This window comes from Natator depressus, chromosome 24 (assembly GCF_965152275.1).
Source record: "Natator depressus isolate rNatDep1 chromosome 24, rNatDep2.hap1, whole genome shotgun sequence".
Classification (NCBI taxonomy): domain Eukaryota; kingdom Metazoa; phylum Chordata; order Testudines; family Cheloniidae; genus Natator; species Natator depressus.
The window spans coordinates 5,219,368-5,238,931 of NC_134257.1; the positions used below are offsets into that span (position 1 = coordinate 5,219,368).

A 19,564-nucleotide genomic window follows, 5' to 3' on the forward strand; every position below is an offset into this window, starting at 1 on the left:
CAAATAAAGATGACCAAGCGTGGTCAATGCAGAGGAGCTCTGAGTCCTGTCTCGCCACAAAAAAAAAAATTAACTAAACCGCTTTGCTTCCGAGATCCAAGTGTGCGTTCAGAGTACTTGTTTTAAAAAGACATCATAGGCTGGAGCATCGTTTGCCCTTCAAAATTTCTGGCTTTTCTATTCATTTTAATTTATTATTATTCACTTCTTTTTTTAAAAAATAATGTACATTGCTCGTAAAATAATTTCTTTTTTCTTCTTCTTCTTTAAATTAATTATTTTATTCTTTCATTCATTCGTTTAATCTTCAGATGTCATTAATTATTATTATCATCATCATCTTTTTATTGGACTCCCACCCCCTCCCCATTTCGGTCCCCACTTCCCCCCCTAACCCCGTCCTGTCTCTTTAAGAAAATATTCTAATAGCCTGAGTGGCTGCAGCATGGCAAACCGGGCACTCCGGGTCGGTCCTCTCGCAGATCCGCACAGCGCACTCCATGCAGAAGAGGTTATGGCCGCACGGCACCAGGGCTGCCGTCACTTCGCTTTCAAAGCACACCATGCACTCCCGACTGCTGGAGATGGATGTCCGGGCAGTGGTGTTGGCTCCCAGCTTGGAAAATCCTTGCAGTGGTTCCCCTTGAGACCTTCTGGGGAGCCCAGAGAGGTTAGGCTCTTGGATAGAAGAGGACGGGGAGCGATGTGAGTTAGGATGGACGGCACCAGTGCTGCCGGATCGCTGCTGCTTAGAGAAGAGCACTGAGACGGGGTTGGTGTTTTCCTGCCCGGCCCACATGGGGGCACCAGATTCTGGCACCCCATAATAGAGATCTTGTTTGTTCACACCATAGTTAGGAAAGAGGTAACCATAATTGAAGTCATTTTGGTCATTCAGTCGGGGTGTCTCGTAGACCGGGTCCACAGAGCAGTCGCCAATGCACCCAAGGCTGTTCTGTCGGAAGGTGGAGAGGGGCTTGCAGCCTGGAGCAGGCGTGTGGACCCGCCACGCCTCTGAGTAGCGGTTCTCCATGCCCGAGTCAGGGCTGCTTGACAGGAAGTCATTCTCATTGTTGTATTCCAGGATCTTGCCTGTCCTCACCGCAATGTGGGTCTCGATCTCCTCCCGGGCCCGCTCCACGTTGCCCGGTGCCCCTGTGATCTCGAAGACGGGGTCCCGGTCCCGGCTGGGTGTGATGATGTAGGTATTGGTTTGCTGCTGGATCCGCTTGATGGTGGCCCCTTTGGGACCCACTACCAAGCCCACCACACGATAGGGTACACGGACCCGGATGGTGACTTGGCCGGGCAGGGTAGGGGCGCTGCCAAAGGTGGTGCCGGCCTTGTTGCGGGAGGCCCGGATCATGGAGAAGTGCTCAGCTGCTGAGATGATCTCCCGCCTAGCCATGGCAACGTCCTCCCGCCGCCCCGTCACCATGAAGACCGGCTCCTCACCGCGCACCGGGGTCTTGATGTAGGTGTTGGTCTTTGCCCTCAGAGCTTTGATCTTGCAGCCTTGGGGAAAAGCAAAGACAGAAAACAAGGGAGAGGGATTAGAGTTAAGGCCTTCACCCTAACATCCTCTGCACAAAACTCCACCTGGCGCTCAATTTTCCCTCAAGGCCTACCCTGGGGCCCAGCCCCGTCAGGGGCCAAGCACCCTCCCACTCAAGGCCCAGACCTGCCAGGGACCTAATGATCTGGCCACTTGCCATGAAAACACCATTCATCTCCTGGTCCCAGCCCCGCTCTACACTCCCAGGCTTGTGCGTTTGTCCAGTGGTCTCCCCCAGAAATGTAGGGCCTTAACATGATATAGCTCAGTGTTTTATGCTCAGCAGCCTCCCCGCCACTCCTTCCTCCCCAGCAGGGGGTGCTGGGTAGCCATTCACCCAGCAGGTCTGTTGAGAGAAATATGAGGTTCTAGTACATCCTTCGCTGGGGCCTCATCCTCTCTCCATTTCATTTTGTTTGCACAGACATTACAGGTGTTTTGGGGCCCCCCTGAGCTCGGGGTCGCAGTACAATAGCCCCCCTCTTTCCCCCTCACGTCAGCCCTGCCCCCCAGCCCCCGGCAACCGGGCGAGGCTGGTGACCATTGGTGGTGGCACCATCTTGAGACCAGCAGCCCCAGCCTCCCACTGGGGAGGAAAAATTCATTTAATCACTGCAGGGATTGGTCCCTTAATGAGTGAGGATCCAGCCCCCCCCCAGCCACACACTGGGGAAGGGGGAGGGAGAGGCTCCAGCCCCCTCCCCCCCCAGCCACACACTGGGGAAGGGGGAGGGAGAGCCTCCAGCCCCCCCCCCCCAGCCACACACTGGGGAAGGGGGAGGGAGAGCCTCCAGCCCCCTCCCCCCCCCAGCCACACACTGGGGAAGGGGGAGGGAGAGCCTCCAGCCCCCCCCCCCCCAGCCACACACTGGGGAAGGGAGAGCCTCCAGCCCCCCCCCCCCCAGCCACACACTGGGGAAGGGGGAGGGAGAGCCTCCAGCCCCCCCCCCAGCCACACACTGGGGAGGGTGGAGGGAGAGCCTCCAGCCCTCCCCCCCAGCCACACACTGGGGAGGGAGAGACCCTCTCGCCCCCCACATAAACACTGCATATGGAGGCCTCAGGAAATCACCTGCCCTCTGCCCCACAGTGGCTCCTTTCCTCAGTCCCTTTGTTCACCCCCCCCACCCCCCGGAAGGCCAGGGGTCCCATCGTGTCACCCGGAGAACCCTGTCCTCTTCCCTACGCACTGCCTGGGCCCTTAAACGGCTCCCATGGCAACGCGGGATTTGGCCTGCCTAATGCGCCGAGGGGCTCTGACCCATCATTCTCATTGACATTAACAGGCCTCATCCCTTTGACTCCCCCGGGGGAATAACGGGACCCCGACTGCCGATGCGGGAGGCTCAGCCCCTCTCCACACGTTGAAGGTCCAGCTCCTAAAAGTAGCCTTGGGTGAGGAGGATTATTAGTGGTGAAAAGGAGGTGGGGGGGGGTTGCTTGAAGAGATGGGTTTAAAGGAGGGATCAGGTGCTTGGCAGAGAAGTGTCCTAGTCTAGCGGGCAGCATGATGGAAAGCATGAAGCTGAGAGCAGGGGGAAGAGGCGAGGAAGGGATAATGCAGATGGCGGGGCCTGGGCTCCCCAACCAGCCACTGGGAAAGTGGCATGAAGCCCCCCGGCAAAAGGGGATAAGGGTGATTTAAAGCCTTGAGCAAAGGCTGGTAGGGCCACGGGGCTGAGAGCTTGGACTGAGGACCAGATGTGAGGACAACAGACTTTGTTACCCTGGAAGGGGTGGAATTAAAAGCATGGCCTGTCCGAAGGGCTGAGCTGCAGCAAAAGACAACCCACTGCAGGACTGGAGCGACCATTGGCAGGGAGCACTACAGAGGAAAGAGCTGCTACGCCACATCCAGCAACGAGGGGGCGAGCCAGCGGTGAGTCTTGTTATATTAATTTAGATGGAATATATGGGCCTGAAGAGTTAAAGCTGTTAACTTGACCTTGTCTGTCACTGTCCCGCTTTAAACAGTGTTAAATAACCTCTGGGGTTTGGTATACAGAGCCTGCTTCGTACCACGGCAAACATGCTAGGAAATTCACGCCAAAGGATAGAAACGTATTGACTGAAACACACAAAAGGCAAAGAATCAACAGGTGGCAAAAAGTGTTGGAACTGAGATTGAGTGATTATGCAAAACAAATTTAATCAAAAACTCTTTTTAAAGAGGGAGAATACTGGTTAAAGTCTTTTATTCGGTCAAACAGTCCCTTGGTGGGGAAAAAAGGATTAGTTCTGGTGTTCAGTTCTGAGTTGGGAATGATAGCCTCAACACAGAAGGGAGAGGGGGGCAACATGGGGAAAATACAGCTTTTGTCGATGTTTTTAGGGTACAGGATGGCAGGTCAGTCAGGAATGGATGCTTTAGGATGCTCTGGACCCCGCCACACCTCCGACCATCTCACTGATCTGGTCAGGTCCCTTTCCTGGTCCATCTCAGGCCCTGCAGGACTGAATGGACTGCCTTATGTCAGTGTGCCGTGTGGTGCAGTTGACTTCAAGATCAGGTAAAAAGCAGAGTGAGAGATAGGAGAGAAGGAAATATAGTGGGGGACAGAAAGACACATGAAGGAGGGGAAGACAGGGCAGGACCTCACTCATATGAGCCTGGGTTCCTCACTGGAGCAGCGATGGTGGCCAAGAGTCCCCAGTGGAGTATCAAGGTAAAAATCCCTACACCACAGCCACAATGGTTGTAGCACTTCCCTTTCCTCCCAAGCCTCTTTTTAGTGCCCCCAAAAGTGTGATGGGTGGAATGGCCCACCCTCTTCTTATTTTGCCCACCAATTAGGCCTAAGTTCCAAAGCACCAGTTTTGGCTCATTAATTTCTGGTCCGCTGCTCCTCTTGTTTACCAGTCATAATCTTAATGCAGTCCTTGGGTAATATCAGTAAGCCCTCTCTGTTTAAATTAATTCTGTCTTTCTGTCTCCTTAAATCTTTTCTTAAACAGTTTTATGTAACAGGTCATTATAACAATTCATGACCCTTTATCCACTTTCCATTGGCTAGGCTCACAGCTACAGTAGGCCTGCTAGGCCTTCGAGATTACCTGTTATGGCAGTATCTCTGGCCCCTCCCAAGATTGGGATTTATTGTGCTGGGCGCTGTATAAATACATGGTGAGAGACAATCCCTGCCCTGAAGTGCTTACAATATAAATAGACAAAGGAAGAATTATTATCCCCCCTTTACTGATGGGAAACCAAGGCACAGAGAGACTAAATGATTTGCGTAAGGGCACACCGGGGGTGTGTGGCAGAGTCAGGAAACCAGATGTCCTGTGTCCTAGCCCAGCACCTCAGCCACAAGAACATCCTTCTTATAGGTGGAAATAAGGGATAATTACTAGTTGAAAAACAAATGTGTCCTTTGTAAGTTAAGAGAAAAATTCTTCCAGACGGCATTCCTGTAGGACATAGATTCTATTAAAAACTCCTTTTTACAAGCATCTCAACTTTGGGGACAAATCATGTCAAGCACTGGTCCGTTTGAAATAACAAAGCCGGGGGACTGGCAAGCTCAAGGGGGATGACAGATAGAGCCTTTCACATCTAGCCCATCCTTTCAAATCGTGTTGGTGGTGACCCAGTGTTGTTAACATCTGGAGGCTATTGGGTTCCTTGTGAGAAACGAGTTCAGCAGGGCTCCGCCCAGTTCCCTGCGACACAAACACCTGTTGTCACTGGATCCCTTATTGTCAGCCTCAGCGGAGAGAGAATTGAATGTGCCCCTCTCGGTCACAGTTGATCCCCAGAGTTGAGGGACACTGGCAAGCATGGACGTTTGGGGTGGCGGGTAGAATCTTGCATTACCACTGCTGAGCTGTTATTGAAAACTTGCAGATGATCAGCTCTGCCCACACCCTGAAGGTCTTGGAAAGACCAGTCAGGTTTAGGGCTCCAAGGGCACATGATCTCGCCAGCTGGCTTGCAGCCTTTCTGCCAAGCTGCGTCTCACCTAGAAATCCCTCTTCTTTTCACTTTGTCTAGAGCTAGCCCTTCCCTCTCCCATTGCAGCACCAAGCCTGCAGGTAGCCAGCAGCTGCGTCCCCATCCCAGCCCACAGAGTGGCAGCTGCCCCTCCGCCTCCCTGGTTTTGCTGCTGGATCAGTGGAGCGGTGCATCTACCAGCGCCACCCCACTCTCCAAAGCCCTGCTGTGAAGAAGTGCACAGAGCAGGACTGCATGATGCCTGGGCCCCACCCATGCGCCCCAAATCTTCCTGTAGAACTGCATCAAATCTGCAGCTTCTGCGGCCACAGAGAGGGCAGCATTTTGCCCTGGATGAATTTCAGAGGGGTGAGATATGCAAAATAAACAGCCCTGGCGGCTGATAGAACAGCATGAGCAGTAGCAAGGTGAGCTTCCTTCCTATACTACTTCCCTGTCAATACCCTAGACTCTATAGGAACCCCATCAAAGTACTAAGAGGAGTCCTGACTCTCCAAGGTCCAGTCACTCGGTTTCTCTACTAAGGCTGCCTGGTGTTTTTTCTGGTATGGAACTGGACTAGCACACACCATACTCACTCCACACAGGCCACTGAACAGTTGTGAGGCTTCTGGTCATAATCGACCTGGGTGAGATTTACACACCATCCTAAAGGGGAAAGGGTACATACCCCATTACCAGTCCCCTCTCCCTTGGTCAAAAATTGCTTCCTGTCTTTCCAAAGGGAGGGAAAGAAGATTCATGGTGGTTTGATGTAGGAAGGAGCCATTGTGCAAACGGCCTTATACCAGGGAAAGAATGAGATCTGAAAGTGATCGTTTCCCTCCACCCCCCTCCCCAATCTGCAGTAGGCAAATGGGGTTCTTCCCAGCTGCAGATGTCTCAGTTACAGCTGGTCAAAAAAGCAGATGTCTTCAACTTGCTCCAGTCTCAATAAATACAGTTCCCCCTTGGTGTCTGTTGACCGGGGAGCACAGAGGTTTCAGCTCCCAGCCAGAGCTGTGCAAACCCTAAGCCCAACTGCAACTCACCTGCTTTCCCATACTGTTACAGCTCCAGAAGCTAGACCCGGATCTGAGTATGTCTGAAATGTAACAGAGATCTAGAGGCAGGAAGGATTTCCTAGTGGGTAGAACACTGCGCTTGTGCAATCTGGGACCAATTCTTAGCTCTGCCACACAGTGACCTTCGACAAATTATGTTGGGTAAAATTTTCAAAAGCACACAACTGACTTTGGAGACCTGAGTCCCACTTTTAAATATGATCTGGGAACCTACATCCATTGACTTTCACTGCACTGAGGTTCCTTTTGAAAAAGTGACATAGGGCCAGATTTTTAAACGCATTTAGATGCCGAAAGATGCCGACAGTGGAATTTTCAAAAGCACCCAGGCAGCCACTAGGCACCTATCCACCCCTTCAGCCAAATACATACCTTTAAAAATCTGACCTGTAGGCTCCTAAGTCTCTTAGGTAGTTTTGAAAATTTTACCCTTCGTTTCCCCTGTGCCTCACTTCCCTATCTGTAAAATGGGGATAAAACCCATTAATGATTGGGAGATGCTCAGATACTGTAGTGAGGGCCAAAAATGTACCTACTAGATAGACCAAGAGCTAGATGTTAAAGGTATTTAGGAGCCTAAAGATCCAGGTAGGTGCCTAGTGGGATCTTCAAAAGCATCCAGGCACCTAATTCCCCTAAGTGCCTATGTAAATCACACTATGTGTCTATCTGCACTGTTAGGGGCCTAAATACACCCTGCTGCGTTAGACCGAGTGGCACAAAACATGATGACATCACATTGGAACATAACCAATGAACAGAGGAACAGTCGTGGTGTGGTTAAGGTGCTCGCCTGGGAATCAGCCCTTTAAAATATCTGGCCCCATGTTCCTTCCCAGCAAATTCAGATGGCAATCAGGCACAACCCAGCTGGAGGTTTTGCAGGTCATTCCAGTCCCGAATTCTAAAGCAAACTTCAGGGCGCCCTGCTCTCTGCTGCGCCAGGCCTCGTGCAGTCATTTCCACCTCTGCCAACCAAATCAGAACTGTAGTGCTTTGCAAATGACTGCATAAGGTGCAGGACAAATGAGCACCTAGCCCAATAGGGATACTGGTGAAGCAAGGCGATACGGCTCTGATCCTCTGACTGGCATTATCTGTGATTGGGAGACTGCCCTCCAGCACCTCTGAAACCCCCTTCCCTGGAAAATAAGTAACTTCCTTGCCTTCTACTGCCCTCCGGTCCCAACCTCCTTTCTTCCCTTTACACTGTACCTTTAACACACCATGGCCTACAAAGTGGTGCTCTGTACCCAAAATATTCGGACTCCTCAGCTCGTAGGCTGGAACATTATTATTTATATAGATCCTAATAAGTAACAGCAACTCTCTGAGCTGGAAGCTCTGGACTGGAGTTCATCTTGCAAGACACTGGCTTATGGTGACATCACGGCATTTACACCCATGTAACACTTTTGCTGCCAGGGGTCAGCAGGAAGGATTGAACCCTGCACCTGCGCAAGGCCACCCACTCGAGCTACAAGGATAACTCTGGGTACAGCCACATTTTTTCTCTTTTTTTAAGACCTGCAGCAGCAATTGCAGTGTCAACTGACTCGACTCGGGCTTGTGGGACACAGATAAAAATAGAAGTGTAGATGTTCCCGCTCAGGCTGGAGCCCGGGCTCTCAGACACACCCCCGTTGCTGGGTTTCACTGAAGCCTGGATCACCTACACTGCTCGTTTTAGCTCTGTAGTGCAAGCCCCGCAAGCCTGAATCAGTTGACCCCGACTCTGACAGTCACTGCTGCGGGATTTTTTCCCCACTGTAGATGTGCCCTCTGTCAGCTGGCAATAGCGATAGACTGTTTATATGGTTCAGTCACTAGATAGGGTTGCATAAAGCGTACTGACTGGACCATCACATCATGCTCGTCAACCACTATGCTAGTCAACCATTCTGTGGCAATGAAATACAATGACACCACATCGAAACATCACAAGCTAATAAACAAAGAATGGTCTGGTGGTTAAGGCACTGGCCTGGCACTCAGGAAGCCTGGGTTCACAACCCAGTTCTGCCACAGACTCAGTGTGAGTCGGAGCAGGTCACTTTGCCTCTATGGGGGAAATACTCCTCTTTCCTTTATTTAGGGCTGGGCCTGTCTCACTATGTATCTGTACAGAGCCTAGCACAATAAGTAATGTGACAGCATTGCATTACACCTAACTGTCTGCCAAGGCATTGATTTCACAGAGCCCCATGGAGGGGGTTGCTAGATACAACCCTGAGAAAGATCAAGCAATTCCCAGAAAATCCTGGCCAGCTAGAAACCCTACTGAGTGCTATCTAGCCTGATGCCACTCCCCACTGAGATTGTGCCCTGTAGTAGATTTGTAGTGCTTTGTCCAGTCAAGGTTTAAAATGGTTCACACGGACTGATTATTATTTTCTATTTGTACTGCAGTAGCACGAGTCAGGGGTCTGGGTCCCATTGTGCTAGGTACAGAACAAAAACACAGTCCCTATCCCAAGGAGCTCGCCATCTTCATAAGATTAACTGAGAGGCCATGATGTCCTGTGGGAGATCACCCCACCATTATATAGTTAATGACATGCTTCTGCCTTGCAGTGAAGGTCCACCTATTGCATGGGACTGACGTTATGTTTGCCCAAACGCCCTGGTATTTAGATAAATAGGTCTGCATCCCAGGAGCAAGAGTCCCGTTTGCAACCAAAATAGGATGTCAGGTTATGCACGTGCCAGGGGTGGACCTGGGATCTGCTAACAGGAGAACCTGGGACAATGGTTGCCCACGGATGGAGAGAGATCCAGGCCCAGCCTGATAGGAAACAATCAAGCAGGTGACACAAAGGGTCATGCAGGCAGAGACAAAGGAAAGGGGCTCCAAGCTGGGGACAGATGGAAGGAAACCAAGGCAAGATACAAACGAATGGGGACAAATGTGGAACAGGATCATATAAGCTGGAGCGGGTGGGGAGAGGTTATAGAGACAGCGAGAAACAAACAGTGATGGGGGGGAGGAGAGAGGGAGAATGCAAGGGCGGGGGAGAAGGAGAAACACACCGAATGGCAAACGGGACACAGGCAAGGAGACAGCACAGGAGAAAGGGGGAGGGAAGATCTAGAAACGGACAAAAGGACGCATGGTGCAGCTGATGGTGTGAGAAGCAGGGGGGAGGAGGGAGGGTCTCCAAGCGGCCTGCAGACAGGAGAGCTAGCTTTGCAGAGACAGACAGATGGGGGAACCTTTGCTTTAAACTGAAAAACACCGGAAACAAGATTGACCAACACCCAACCATTAAGCCAGGAGGCCCTTCACAGTCAAATGGGCCAGATCCTCAGCTGATGTGAATTGGTGTAGTTCCACGGAAGACAATGAAACAGAGTCTCAGCTGGTGTAAACTGGTTTAGTTCCATTGACATCCAAGGGAGCCACGCTGAATTACACCAGCTAAAAATCTGGCCATTCTTATATTTGATTTTTCCATTTATACCTATGATGGGGCCCTAATCCTGAGCCCACACCCGATCCTGATCTCACTCTATGCCAGTGTAAATGAGGGGTATAACCTCCATTGACTTCAGTGGGGGTTATGCCCCATTTTTGGCAGCACAAAGCAGGGTCAGGATCCAGCTCTATTCATCCCAGCTGGAATGAGCAATAAGGATGGTATCCTTTCCCCACAAACACATATACTCCTTTCCCCTATTTTGGTCATTCAAGGCTTTCTCTCATCTCTAACGTACAACACAGAACAAATCACTTTACCTAGAGGATTATTAAAGGGGCAGAATTACCCAGTACGCCATTAAGAATGTAAAACTAAGTAGCGAAGAGAACCTCCAGCACATTTCTATAGGGCAGTAAGTACTCTTTAAGGCATTGCACAAACATCAGTTAATTTATCCTTGTCAGCTAGGTTTTTGTATTGGGAAGGGGAATAAGCCCTTGCTTGCGTATACAGATTGTTGGGTTTTTTTAAAACTCAAGTTCATTGATCGCCAATTAACTCAAGTTCACTAACAAATTTGTAAATTATTTCCCTAAACTATAAACCTTTGTGTCCCAGAACAAACCTTTGTGGCATGTCCAGACTTGCATGTACAAACGAGTTAGCTAACTGGAGGCAATTGGTAATCAGTTAACTCCAGCTAAAAAGTCTAGTTTGGCTATGTCCCAAATATGGGTAGGATTAGTGATTAGAAATGCTGGAAGATTGGGGTGGAATGAGTCAAATTCTCCTCTCTGTTACCCCAATGTAAGAGCCTGCTCCAAAAACACACTGAAGTTGAGGGATCAGAGATTAAGGGTTTGATGTGTCATTTTCCTGCACCTAGTGCAGTTATTTAATCACTGCAGTGTGGGTATAACATGCTATCGTTTGCACACACTGGTCCCAATAATCTTCTCATACGGGTTTTACACCAGTGTGATTCCATTGAGACCCAATTCTTGTTTACACCAAGGTCCCTGGCAGCGTCAAGGGGGCCCTAAAGGGGATCTAAATTACAGATGCACTCACTTTGGGTGTAAATGCTGATGCAAAGCGCAGTGCAAAAGAGAATCAAGCCACTGGAAGTTTACACCGGTGTAAATCCAAAGTTAATTTCACTGATAGCAAAATGCAGCTTTTCATTTCTAAAGACTGAAGGCCAGATCCTCAGCTGGTGTAGCTCCGTTGAAGCCAACATGAATATCTTCAGCTGGTGTAAACTGGTGTAACTCCACTGAAGCCAGTGTGTTAGACAGGAGCCAATGGTGCTATTCCAGTTTATATCAGCTGCTGATCTGGTCCTGAGGTTTTTAAACAGATCACATCAAATCACTATTGGTCTTTACAAATATATATATTTTAAGATATAAATAATTCCCACAGACAAAAGTTTTCAGCCTGATTCTCTTCCACACCACCCCTTTACACCGCTCTGGCGTAAATTACATATGTATGGACCTGCTTTAAGGCACTTTTACGCTGCCAGAGCAGTGTAAAGGGGCCTCAAAGAAAATGAGGACCTGGCCCCTTGTCTGTAATATTCATAACATTAAAAGAGGCCCGTAAAATAAACAACCATCAAATATATCTGTGTGGCGAAACTTTGTTTCACTGCTGGTGAAGGTTGAGTTCCAAACACATACGCAAAGCACCAGAAACATGCGACCACTAATTATCTGTTGGGTGAGGTTTGTTGCGTTGCTGATGAAAGCTGTATTAAAAAACACATACACACACAAAGCACCACAAATAAACAACAACTAAATCTCTTTGCAGCGAGGCTTTAGTGCACTGCTGATGCAAGTTGTGTTAAAAAAGGACCCAACACACCACAAAATAAGCAATCACTGATTTCTGTGTGGTTGAAGCCTTTTTGCTGATTAAAGTTATTCAGCACACACCCACACGCATATACACCTCAAGACACCACAAACAACCACCATCTTGTTGTGTTGCAGATGGAAGTTATACTAGAGAAAAAACCAACCTCGGCAGCGGATCTCAAACAGCGAGGCATCATCATGCAGGGTGGGTGTGTCACCGTTGTGCCTGCATGGCGCAAGCCTGACGTCTGACTTTGTCACATGTTTTAGACCTCGCTGGGAGAACAGGGCCAGGAGAACTGCACAGGGATGGAGGGCTGCCAGACGAAGGTGGGAAATTGGTGGTGGTGGTGGAGGAAATCTGGAGGGACGGGACCAAGAACCAAACAGCAAGATGTTTTCCTACCGCCCTAGATTCCAGCCACCCCACTCTGCAGTGAGGTTCATTTGGGCAGCAGTAGCATAGCCAGCAGCTGGACCCAATACATGGAAAATTCTTTGTCTCTCCAGGCTTCACTTTCTCCTCCTGCTACACGCTTTTGGTTAGGTTCTTAAGAACCAGCCAGGGCAGAGTTCCTTCTTGCATCTGCTGGTGTAAATCCAGACTAAGCTGGGCCTGATTCTCCTTTATACTTGACACCGCTTGGGCACTCAGCCCAATTTGCACCCATTTTAAAGCCCCTTTGCACCGCCAGAGTGAGAATCAGGCCCCACTGCACCGAAAGGAGCTAAATCTGGGATTTCCATGGCACAGCAGACAGCAGGATCTGACCCAGAGCTGCTTCCCGACACACCTCCACATGGGGGGCGGAGGGGAGCAGATATAATCATCAGGCTGCCTCAATGAAAAGGCTCCCTTGGACTATTTTTAAATGCAGAGAGCGTTAGAGCATGTTCAGAGCGACACAAAGAGCCCAATCACCTGGGGTTACTGGGGCCTCTTGTTATTTGACTTCACCTCACCAAGAAAGCACAATTTATGTTAAGCTCCCTCTCAGCATAATCTCATCTCTGTTGACAACAGGGCTAGTAAGAGCAGGCTGGGAGATGCTTCACTAGAGAGCCTCTCCGGGTTTAGGGAGTAATGATGTTGCCATTGCTAATAAAATAAAATAAATAATAAATAATAATAATAATAATTAATTATATTTTATTATTATTATTTTACCTAGATTTTACAGAGGACTTCTTTTCTCAGACAGGGTAGGGGCGCACTGTTTGTAAACCCACCGCTGGGAGCATTAGAAAGCAAACCTAATCCTCCCCCATCCCCCCACTAGACAAACAAAGAAATGCAACTGCATATCAGCTCAGGATGCAGTTTAAAAACTGCCCTCCTCAGTATCTTGGAAGTCCCCAGCCAGCCCCAGGGCCTGCCTTCCCTGTGGGTGGTAATGGCACCAATTTACCCCAACAATAAATTCAGCTCCTTGCCTCTCAGGCCTTTCCACAACTGGGCCCCTCAGTGAAGAACCCAGGTGTCTTAGCGGCTCAGAATTTTGTCCCTTTTAAAGTCCCAGGCATGTGTAGCGAGGGGTCACACCACTCGGTCCCCTCCACTCTCATCTGGCATCAGTCCCCTCTCTGACAATCTTGACAGTCTGGGCACAAGAGCCTTCTCCTTTGCAACTCTGCTCTCTCTGATCTTCAAAGTCACCTGCAAACCTATTGAACTTCTCCCCTGCCCTCTGCTATGAATTTTGTGTTTAACTTTGTGAGCATATTCAGCTCTTGGGAGCAGCTTGCATGGGTGTTGTCTACAAGAGGTAGAATACAGGAGCCAGTAGTAATTCAAAGCACTCCAGAGCAGACCCAGAAGGGACCCAGAACAGGCAAACATCTGCACATAGGAGTTCAGAAAAAACATACAGAGTCTCTATACTCTCCAAACCCAGCAAAGCCGTATTCTGCACTAACTTCATGTACAGAGGGGGTGAGCAAGGGGCTGGGGGCCAGGCAGAGGTGCCCGCAGTGGGTTTGCACCTCCAGTGGCCATAAGCAGCCAAGTAGGAGTTTGCCTAGGGGTCATTGCTCCCACTCCAGCTGTGGAAGGGAATGCCTGGCTGGTCTAGATACTGACCCTGGCTTGGGGGGTGGATTTTGCCTCCCCTCCAATCCCTGTGTACTTGGAGTTCATAAATGCCACTCTCAGGAATCATTATTACTTTGCTCCCTGTCTTTCCTTCTCTGGTTTCCTTCCATCCACCCTGATTTAAAAAGGCAGCAACTGGCTCATCCCACCAGACATCCAGGTTCATTGCTGACTTTTGTGGCAAGATGGGGGAGGAAGAAGCCCTATGTACATGGCTAGCCAGTTCCTCTAAAAACCAGGCTCTCCAGGGAAAAAGCCAGTGTCCCAGTGACTCAGAATTTTGTCCCTTTTAAAGTCCACAGGCCACATAGCCTGGGGTTGCATCATTAATGAGGCTCTCAGCACAGCAACCGGGAGCACCACAACTCAAGTGCAGTTTATAGCAAGCAACTGGCTCTTTAAGGGCATATTAACAGTTCCCATGGAACATGTATATCCACCAAGCACAAGTTTATTTCCTGGAGCATCTATCATTCAAAATAGATCCATCCCTCCTGCCCCCAAATTAAACCACTTTGCAAACAGCGCCACAACCATTCAAATAAAAATACATGGGGCTTGCTTCTCATTTACACTAAGATCCCTTTATACTGTTCTGGCAGTGTAAAGGGGTCTTAAATTGGGCATAAATTGCACTTCCAGAAGTGTGCAAAGAGGCCTTGTATGTGTATGTTTTTAATAAGTTGCACTTTGACAGCTGGGAAAAGTTTTTTTTAAAGATCAAGAAATTTAGCAATTTATTTAATTGGAACAATGTCAAGTTTAAAAGAAAAACAACTGGTTTTGATTAAAAATCCTCAAACAAGTTTAAAAAAAATTGATATTTATATCTCTTTTCCATACATTTTTATCTCCTGATCCTCAGATATCCTCTGAAAGCAACCATTCCCCTTTAATGTATCACAGGCTTGCATTGGCTTCATCCACTCTATTAAACAAGGGACCTCATTTATAATCTTCATGCAGTGGGTTCTCTAGAGACTCCAAGCAGGCTTTTCAAAATAACTCAGCACCCATTCACCTAACCAAAGTGACCAGGTTCTCAGAGCATAGCACCTAGCAGCACCCATTGTTCTCACCACATGCTCAGCACTTTTGGAAACCTGGACCCCATCACCTAACCTTCAAACAAAAAACAGACCCCCAAAGGCATAACATTAGGCAAGAAAGAAAAAAAGATCCTCAGCGGGGGTAAATCAGTGTGGTTGCATAGACTTAAATGGAGTGAAACGGATTTAAACCAGCTGAAAATTTGTCGTGTTGACTTTAGATGGAGCAATGCTGATTTACCCCAGCTGGGAATCTGGCCCATGGATACTTACCAGTTTCCCAGACATTGGAACCAACCCTCCCTCCCCACAGGCAAACGGCTAGTGGGAGAATTGCAGCAGGTTTCTGCGTTGCCTTCCATCACTCCATTCACAACACACACACTGCTGCATACAAAACAAATCAAAACACACCCCTCTGCTTCAGAGTTTGGGTCAGCGATGCTACCCAGACAGAAAACAACCACAGGCATCTTTCTGGCATCATATAACATTTCCAGTTTTGATTCGGCCTAACACATCTCTCTCTCTTTTCACTTTATTAAACAAAGGGGGCCTGATTCTCCATTGCCCAGCACCTTGTGCAATCATTAACACTGGTGCAAACCCTGCTGACCATGCTCACTCTGCTCTGGCGTAAATGACTGCACAAGGTGCAGGGCCATTGAGAATTGGGCCCAGGGAGATCTTCTTTGGTAGCAACATACCCCCACAACCCCCATCCCCTCTATTCGCAGAGACACTGGGTCAGATCCTGGGCTTGGTGGTATGAATCCAGAGTGAAATCCATTGACTTTAATAGAATTGCACTGAAATCAGACCCCTGAGGCACTTTTGCCCACGCTAGGGTCCTCTCAAGGCAGCAGGCACTTCACTGATGGCAAAAGGCCTAAATCTCGCCTTCACAGTAGAAAGTCAAGCCACCGAAGGCCCTATTGTTTCAATACATGTTCCACTTAACCATGCACAACCATTAGTCATCCATATTTCTCCCTCTCTAATCCCCCCCTCACCTCTCCCTCTGGGAGCATCAACCTCAAGAAAGGACCCCCTTTGCCTTCCCACTCTCCTCACGTTTGTCAAACAACAAAACTCCCTGCTAATGCAGTTTTGACTCACAACCCAAGAGGAGGCATTTGGGTTTTGAACTGCAGTTTTTACCAGTCACACTTCCAGCGCATCAAGTTACTTGTTCAGGGGAAAAAAAAAAAACACACACATCTCACTTAGCCACAGTTTTCCCCCCAACAACATAAAACTTCTCTCCGACAGCCGTATTAATTTTAACCCTGCGTTGGCACCGGACTGGTGGCTTCCAGCAATTCCTTCTACTTGGAAGACTAGAGGGGGGGGGGGGGAGATGGGCGACTTAGGAGTGGGTGTGGTATATATATAATTTTTTAAGCCCTCCTCCATTCTACCTCGCTTCGAATGGAGCCCGTAAAGAGAACAAAAGCATCACTGTCAAAGAGATTCTGGTCAGCTGGGGGGGGGGAATAGAAAAGGAGGATGGAAAATAAAGAATAGGGCACAAGCAGGATTGTTAAATTCCAAACCCTCCAGTCACATGATTCCAGAAAGAGTTCAACTTTCATTAATCTGTTATTTGAATCCTTTATAGGCCTTAAAAACGCCTCTCCACCCCCCACCCCAACCCACAGCACAAGCCCTCGACTTCCAGCCCGGAGCCCAACAAAGGGGATTTTCCCCTCGCCTCGCCTTGCCCCCGTGGAAAGAATGATCGCATGAGTCTCCCTAGCCGGAAGGCAGGGAGTGTGGCTGGGGATAGACATCTTTCACCCCAGCAAAGTAGCAAAAGGTTTTTGCAAACGAGCGGAATGATCTCACACACATTCCTCCAGATTTCATCCGGCCGGGGTTTAGAGCAAACAAACAAACAAACAAACAAACAAACAAACTCCGGACCATCCCTCCATTCACTTCGGCCCAGAGAAGTCCTTTTCCTTTCAGTCTGGGGCACTGGGGGGCGGGGGGGGGAAGGATCAGAAGTGAGATTTATTTCTCCGGGGGGGGGAATAGGGGGCGGAACATCCAGATTTTCCCCCCCTTTGTTTCTTGGCATTATGAAACACTTTGGAGGGTGATGAGGTGGAAAGGAGAAGGGAAACGGGGGGGGGGGGGAAGCATTTCCCTCCCCCTGCAGTGGCCATTATTCATCACCGGAGAGGGTGGGTGGAAAAACTATTAACAGATGGACCACGTTGATAACAATGGGAGAGGAGGCCTCAGAATGGGGCGGGGGGGGGGGGGAGAAGAGAATCTCAAGCGGAGACTATTTAACTTTAAAACCCACTTTGAGTTCCACACCCCCACCCCCATCCCGTAAAGAAGGGGAAAGTCGGGGGGGGGGTGTTTCCTAGTGATGCCAACTGAGCGGGTGGTTTAACTTTTACCACTTCCACGCATCCTTTCCTTCCCCCCCCCCCATCTTAACAAAAGAAATAGGTGGGATGCTAGACGGCGAAGATGGGGGGCGTGGAGGGAGGAAGGAAAGAGGAGACAGAGCCCTGGGGGGGGGAGTGTAGCTGGGGGGGGGGAGAATCAGGAGTGGAGGGAGGTTAAGAAGGGGGGGCTTGCTCGGGCACAGGAGCAGGGCACACACACACACACACACAAAAGCCCCCCCCCCATCACACACAAGCCCACGCGTACCTTGCCTGCCCACTATCTCCGCCACGTGCTCCGAGCTGGGCACGGGGACGCACTCCGTGGTGTTGGAGCTGCTCTTGAGCCGCAGCTCCGACTCCTTGTACAAGGCGCACAACTTGGTCTCGGCGGTGGAAGCGGAGGACGAAAGGGTCGCGGAGCCCTTCGGGGCCGGCGGGGGCGGCGGCTGCTGCGGCGGCGGCGGCGGCTGGGGCGGCTGGGGCTGGGGCGGCTGCTGGGGCGGCGGCGGCGGCGGGTTATTATTGTTGTTGTTGCTGTCCTCCGCTCCCACCACGGCGGCGGAGGAGGAGGAGGAGGACGGCTCCCCCAGCCCGAGCAGGCACAGCTGATCCAGGGCGAGCTGCAAGGCTCGGTCATCCTCCAGCAGCGCCCTGTCCTTGCTGCTCCCCGCGAAGCAGCCTAGCTCGCCGAAACCCCCGTTCCTTTCCATTATCCCTGATACTACCAGGCTAGGCATGGCTAACAAAGACTTGAGAGGGGGGTTGGGTGGTGGTGGTGGTGGGTTGGGGAGGGTGTGTGTGTGTGTGTGTGTGTGTGTGTGGTGGTGGTGGCGGCGGCGGGGGGGGGGAGTGTGAGAGAGAGGAGGGGAGTTGGGGGGGGAACAAAGAGCTTGGGAGAGAGAGAGAGAGAGAGAAAGAGGAGGGGGAAAAAGGCAGAGAGAGAGAGAAACAGACAGAGGGAGAGAGAGAAAGGGACCCTCCGCCCACCTCCCCTCTCACTGGCCAAGCCCCTTTCTCTCTGTCTCTCCCGGTTCCTTTCTGTAACCTGATCTCTCTCCCTCTTTCTCTCCCAGGCACTTCCACTCCAGCGTGGATCCCCTCCCACCTTTGCACAGAAAAGATTCCCCCACGGGCCCCCTCCCCCTTTGGCAGACCCCGCCTGGCTTTTGAGGGGGGTGTGGAGGGAGAGGTGCAAGAAACAGCAGCAGCCAGCGTGTGCAAAAGGAGGGAGACAAGACCGGGGGTGGGGAGGGGGGGAACTCTTTTGTTTTAAATTCCCTGGCTGCAGCATGACACTGACACTCAGGAGGGCCCCGGAGGCTGCCGGGGGATGTAGTTTCGCACCCAGGCGCACACACCCCCTTTTCCTGCTGCTCCTGCAGTCTGGGAAAGAGAGCGAGAGACAGAGAGGGAAAGAACAAAGGGGAGGGAGGGAGGAACGGATGAAAGAAGGTAAGAAGCCTGGTCTTGTGGGTAAGGCACTGGCTTGGGACTCAGGAGATCTGACTTCGGCCACTGGCTCCCCTTGTGACCTTGGGCCAGTCACTTAATCTTGCATAATGACAGGTTTCAGAGTAACAGCTGTGTTAGTCTGTATTCGCAAAAAGAAAAGGAGGACTTGTGGCACCTTAGAGACTAACCAATTTATCTGAGCATAAGCTTTCATGAGCTACAGCATCCGATGAAGTGAGCTGTAGCTCACAAAAGCTTATGCTCAAATAAATTGGTTAGTCTCTAAGGTGCCACAAGTCCTCCTGTTCTTTTCACTTAATCTTGCAGCATCTGATCCCGCAACTGTAAAATGGGGACAATAATCCTTCCCAATCTCCACAGGATGCTGTAAGGATAAAATCCAGGAATAACAGCAAGGGGCTCAGATCCTGTTGTGATAAGTACTAGGGAGAGGAAACTGGAAACTAGACAGGAGCAAAGAGAGAGAGAGAGATTTATTTAGACCTGGGCAAATCAGGAGTGAGTCCACTGAAATCTAGAGGAGAAGCAGCCCCAGAAGCTAGAAGGAGTGGTGGCAAAAAACAAGCTAGCTGGGAACAGAAAGGAATACGCTCACATAGGCCCCTGATTCAGCAACAGGGCTGCATGTGGGTACTCTGTGCCTGTGCAGAGTCTAATTGACTTCCGTGGGGAGCTCCAGTTGAC

General features: G+C 50.1%; 1 protein-coding gene across 1 annotated transcript; it reads right to left on the bottom strand.

The window, feature by feature from the left end:
• Nucleotides 1-400: 400 nt before the first annotated feature.
• MEX3A (mex-3 RNA binding family member A) lies at nt 401-18,149 on the bottom strand. The gene is made up of 2 exons (XM_074938269.1): nt 17,673-18,149; nt 401-1,515 (listed from the first exon to the last, which is right to left on the bottom strand). The coding sequence occupies exons 1-2, from the start codon at nt 18,142-18,144 to the stop codon at nt 410-412; spliced, it is 1,578 nt and encodes a 525-aa protein (XP_074794370.1). The 5' UTR covers nt 18,145-18,149; the 3' UTR covers nt 401-409.
• Nucleotides 18,150-19,564: the final 1,415 nt, after the last annotated feature.

Excerpts from the sequence above, each read along its gene's own strand:
- MEX3A (XM_074938269.1), bottom strand. The coding sequence starts at position 18,144 with ATGCCTAGCCTGGTAGTATCAGGGATAATGGAAAGGAACGGGGGTTTC. Across the intron at positions 1,516-17,672 it reads GGAGATAGTGGGCAGGCAAG|GCTGCAAGATCAAAGCTCTG; the intron begins GTACGCGTGGGC and ends CTTTTCCCCAAG.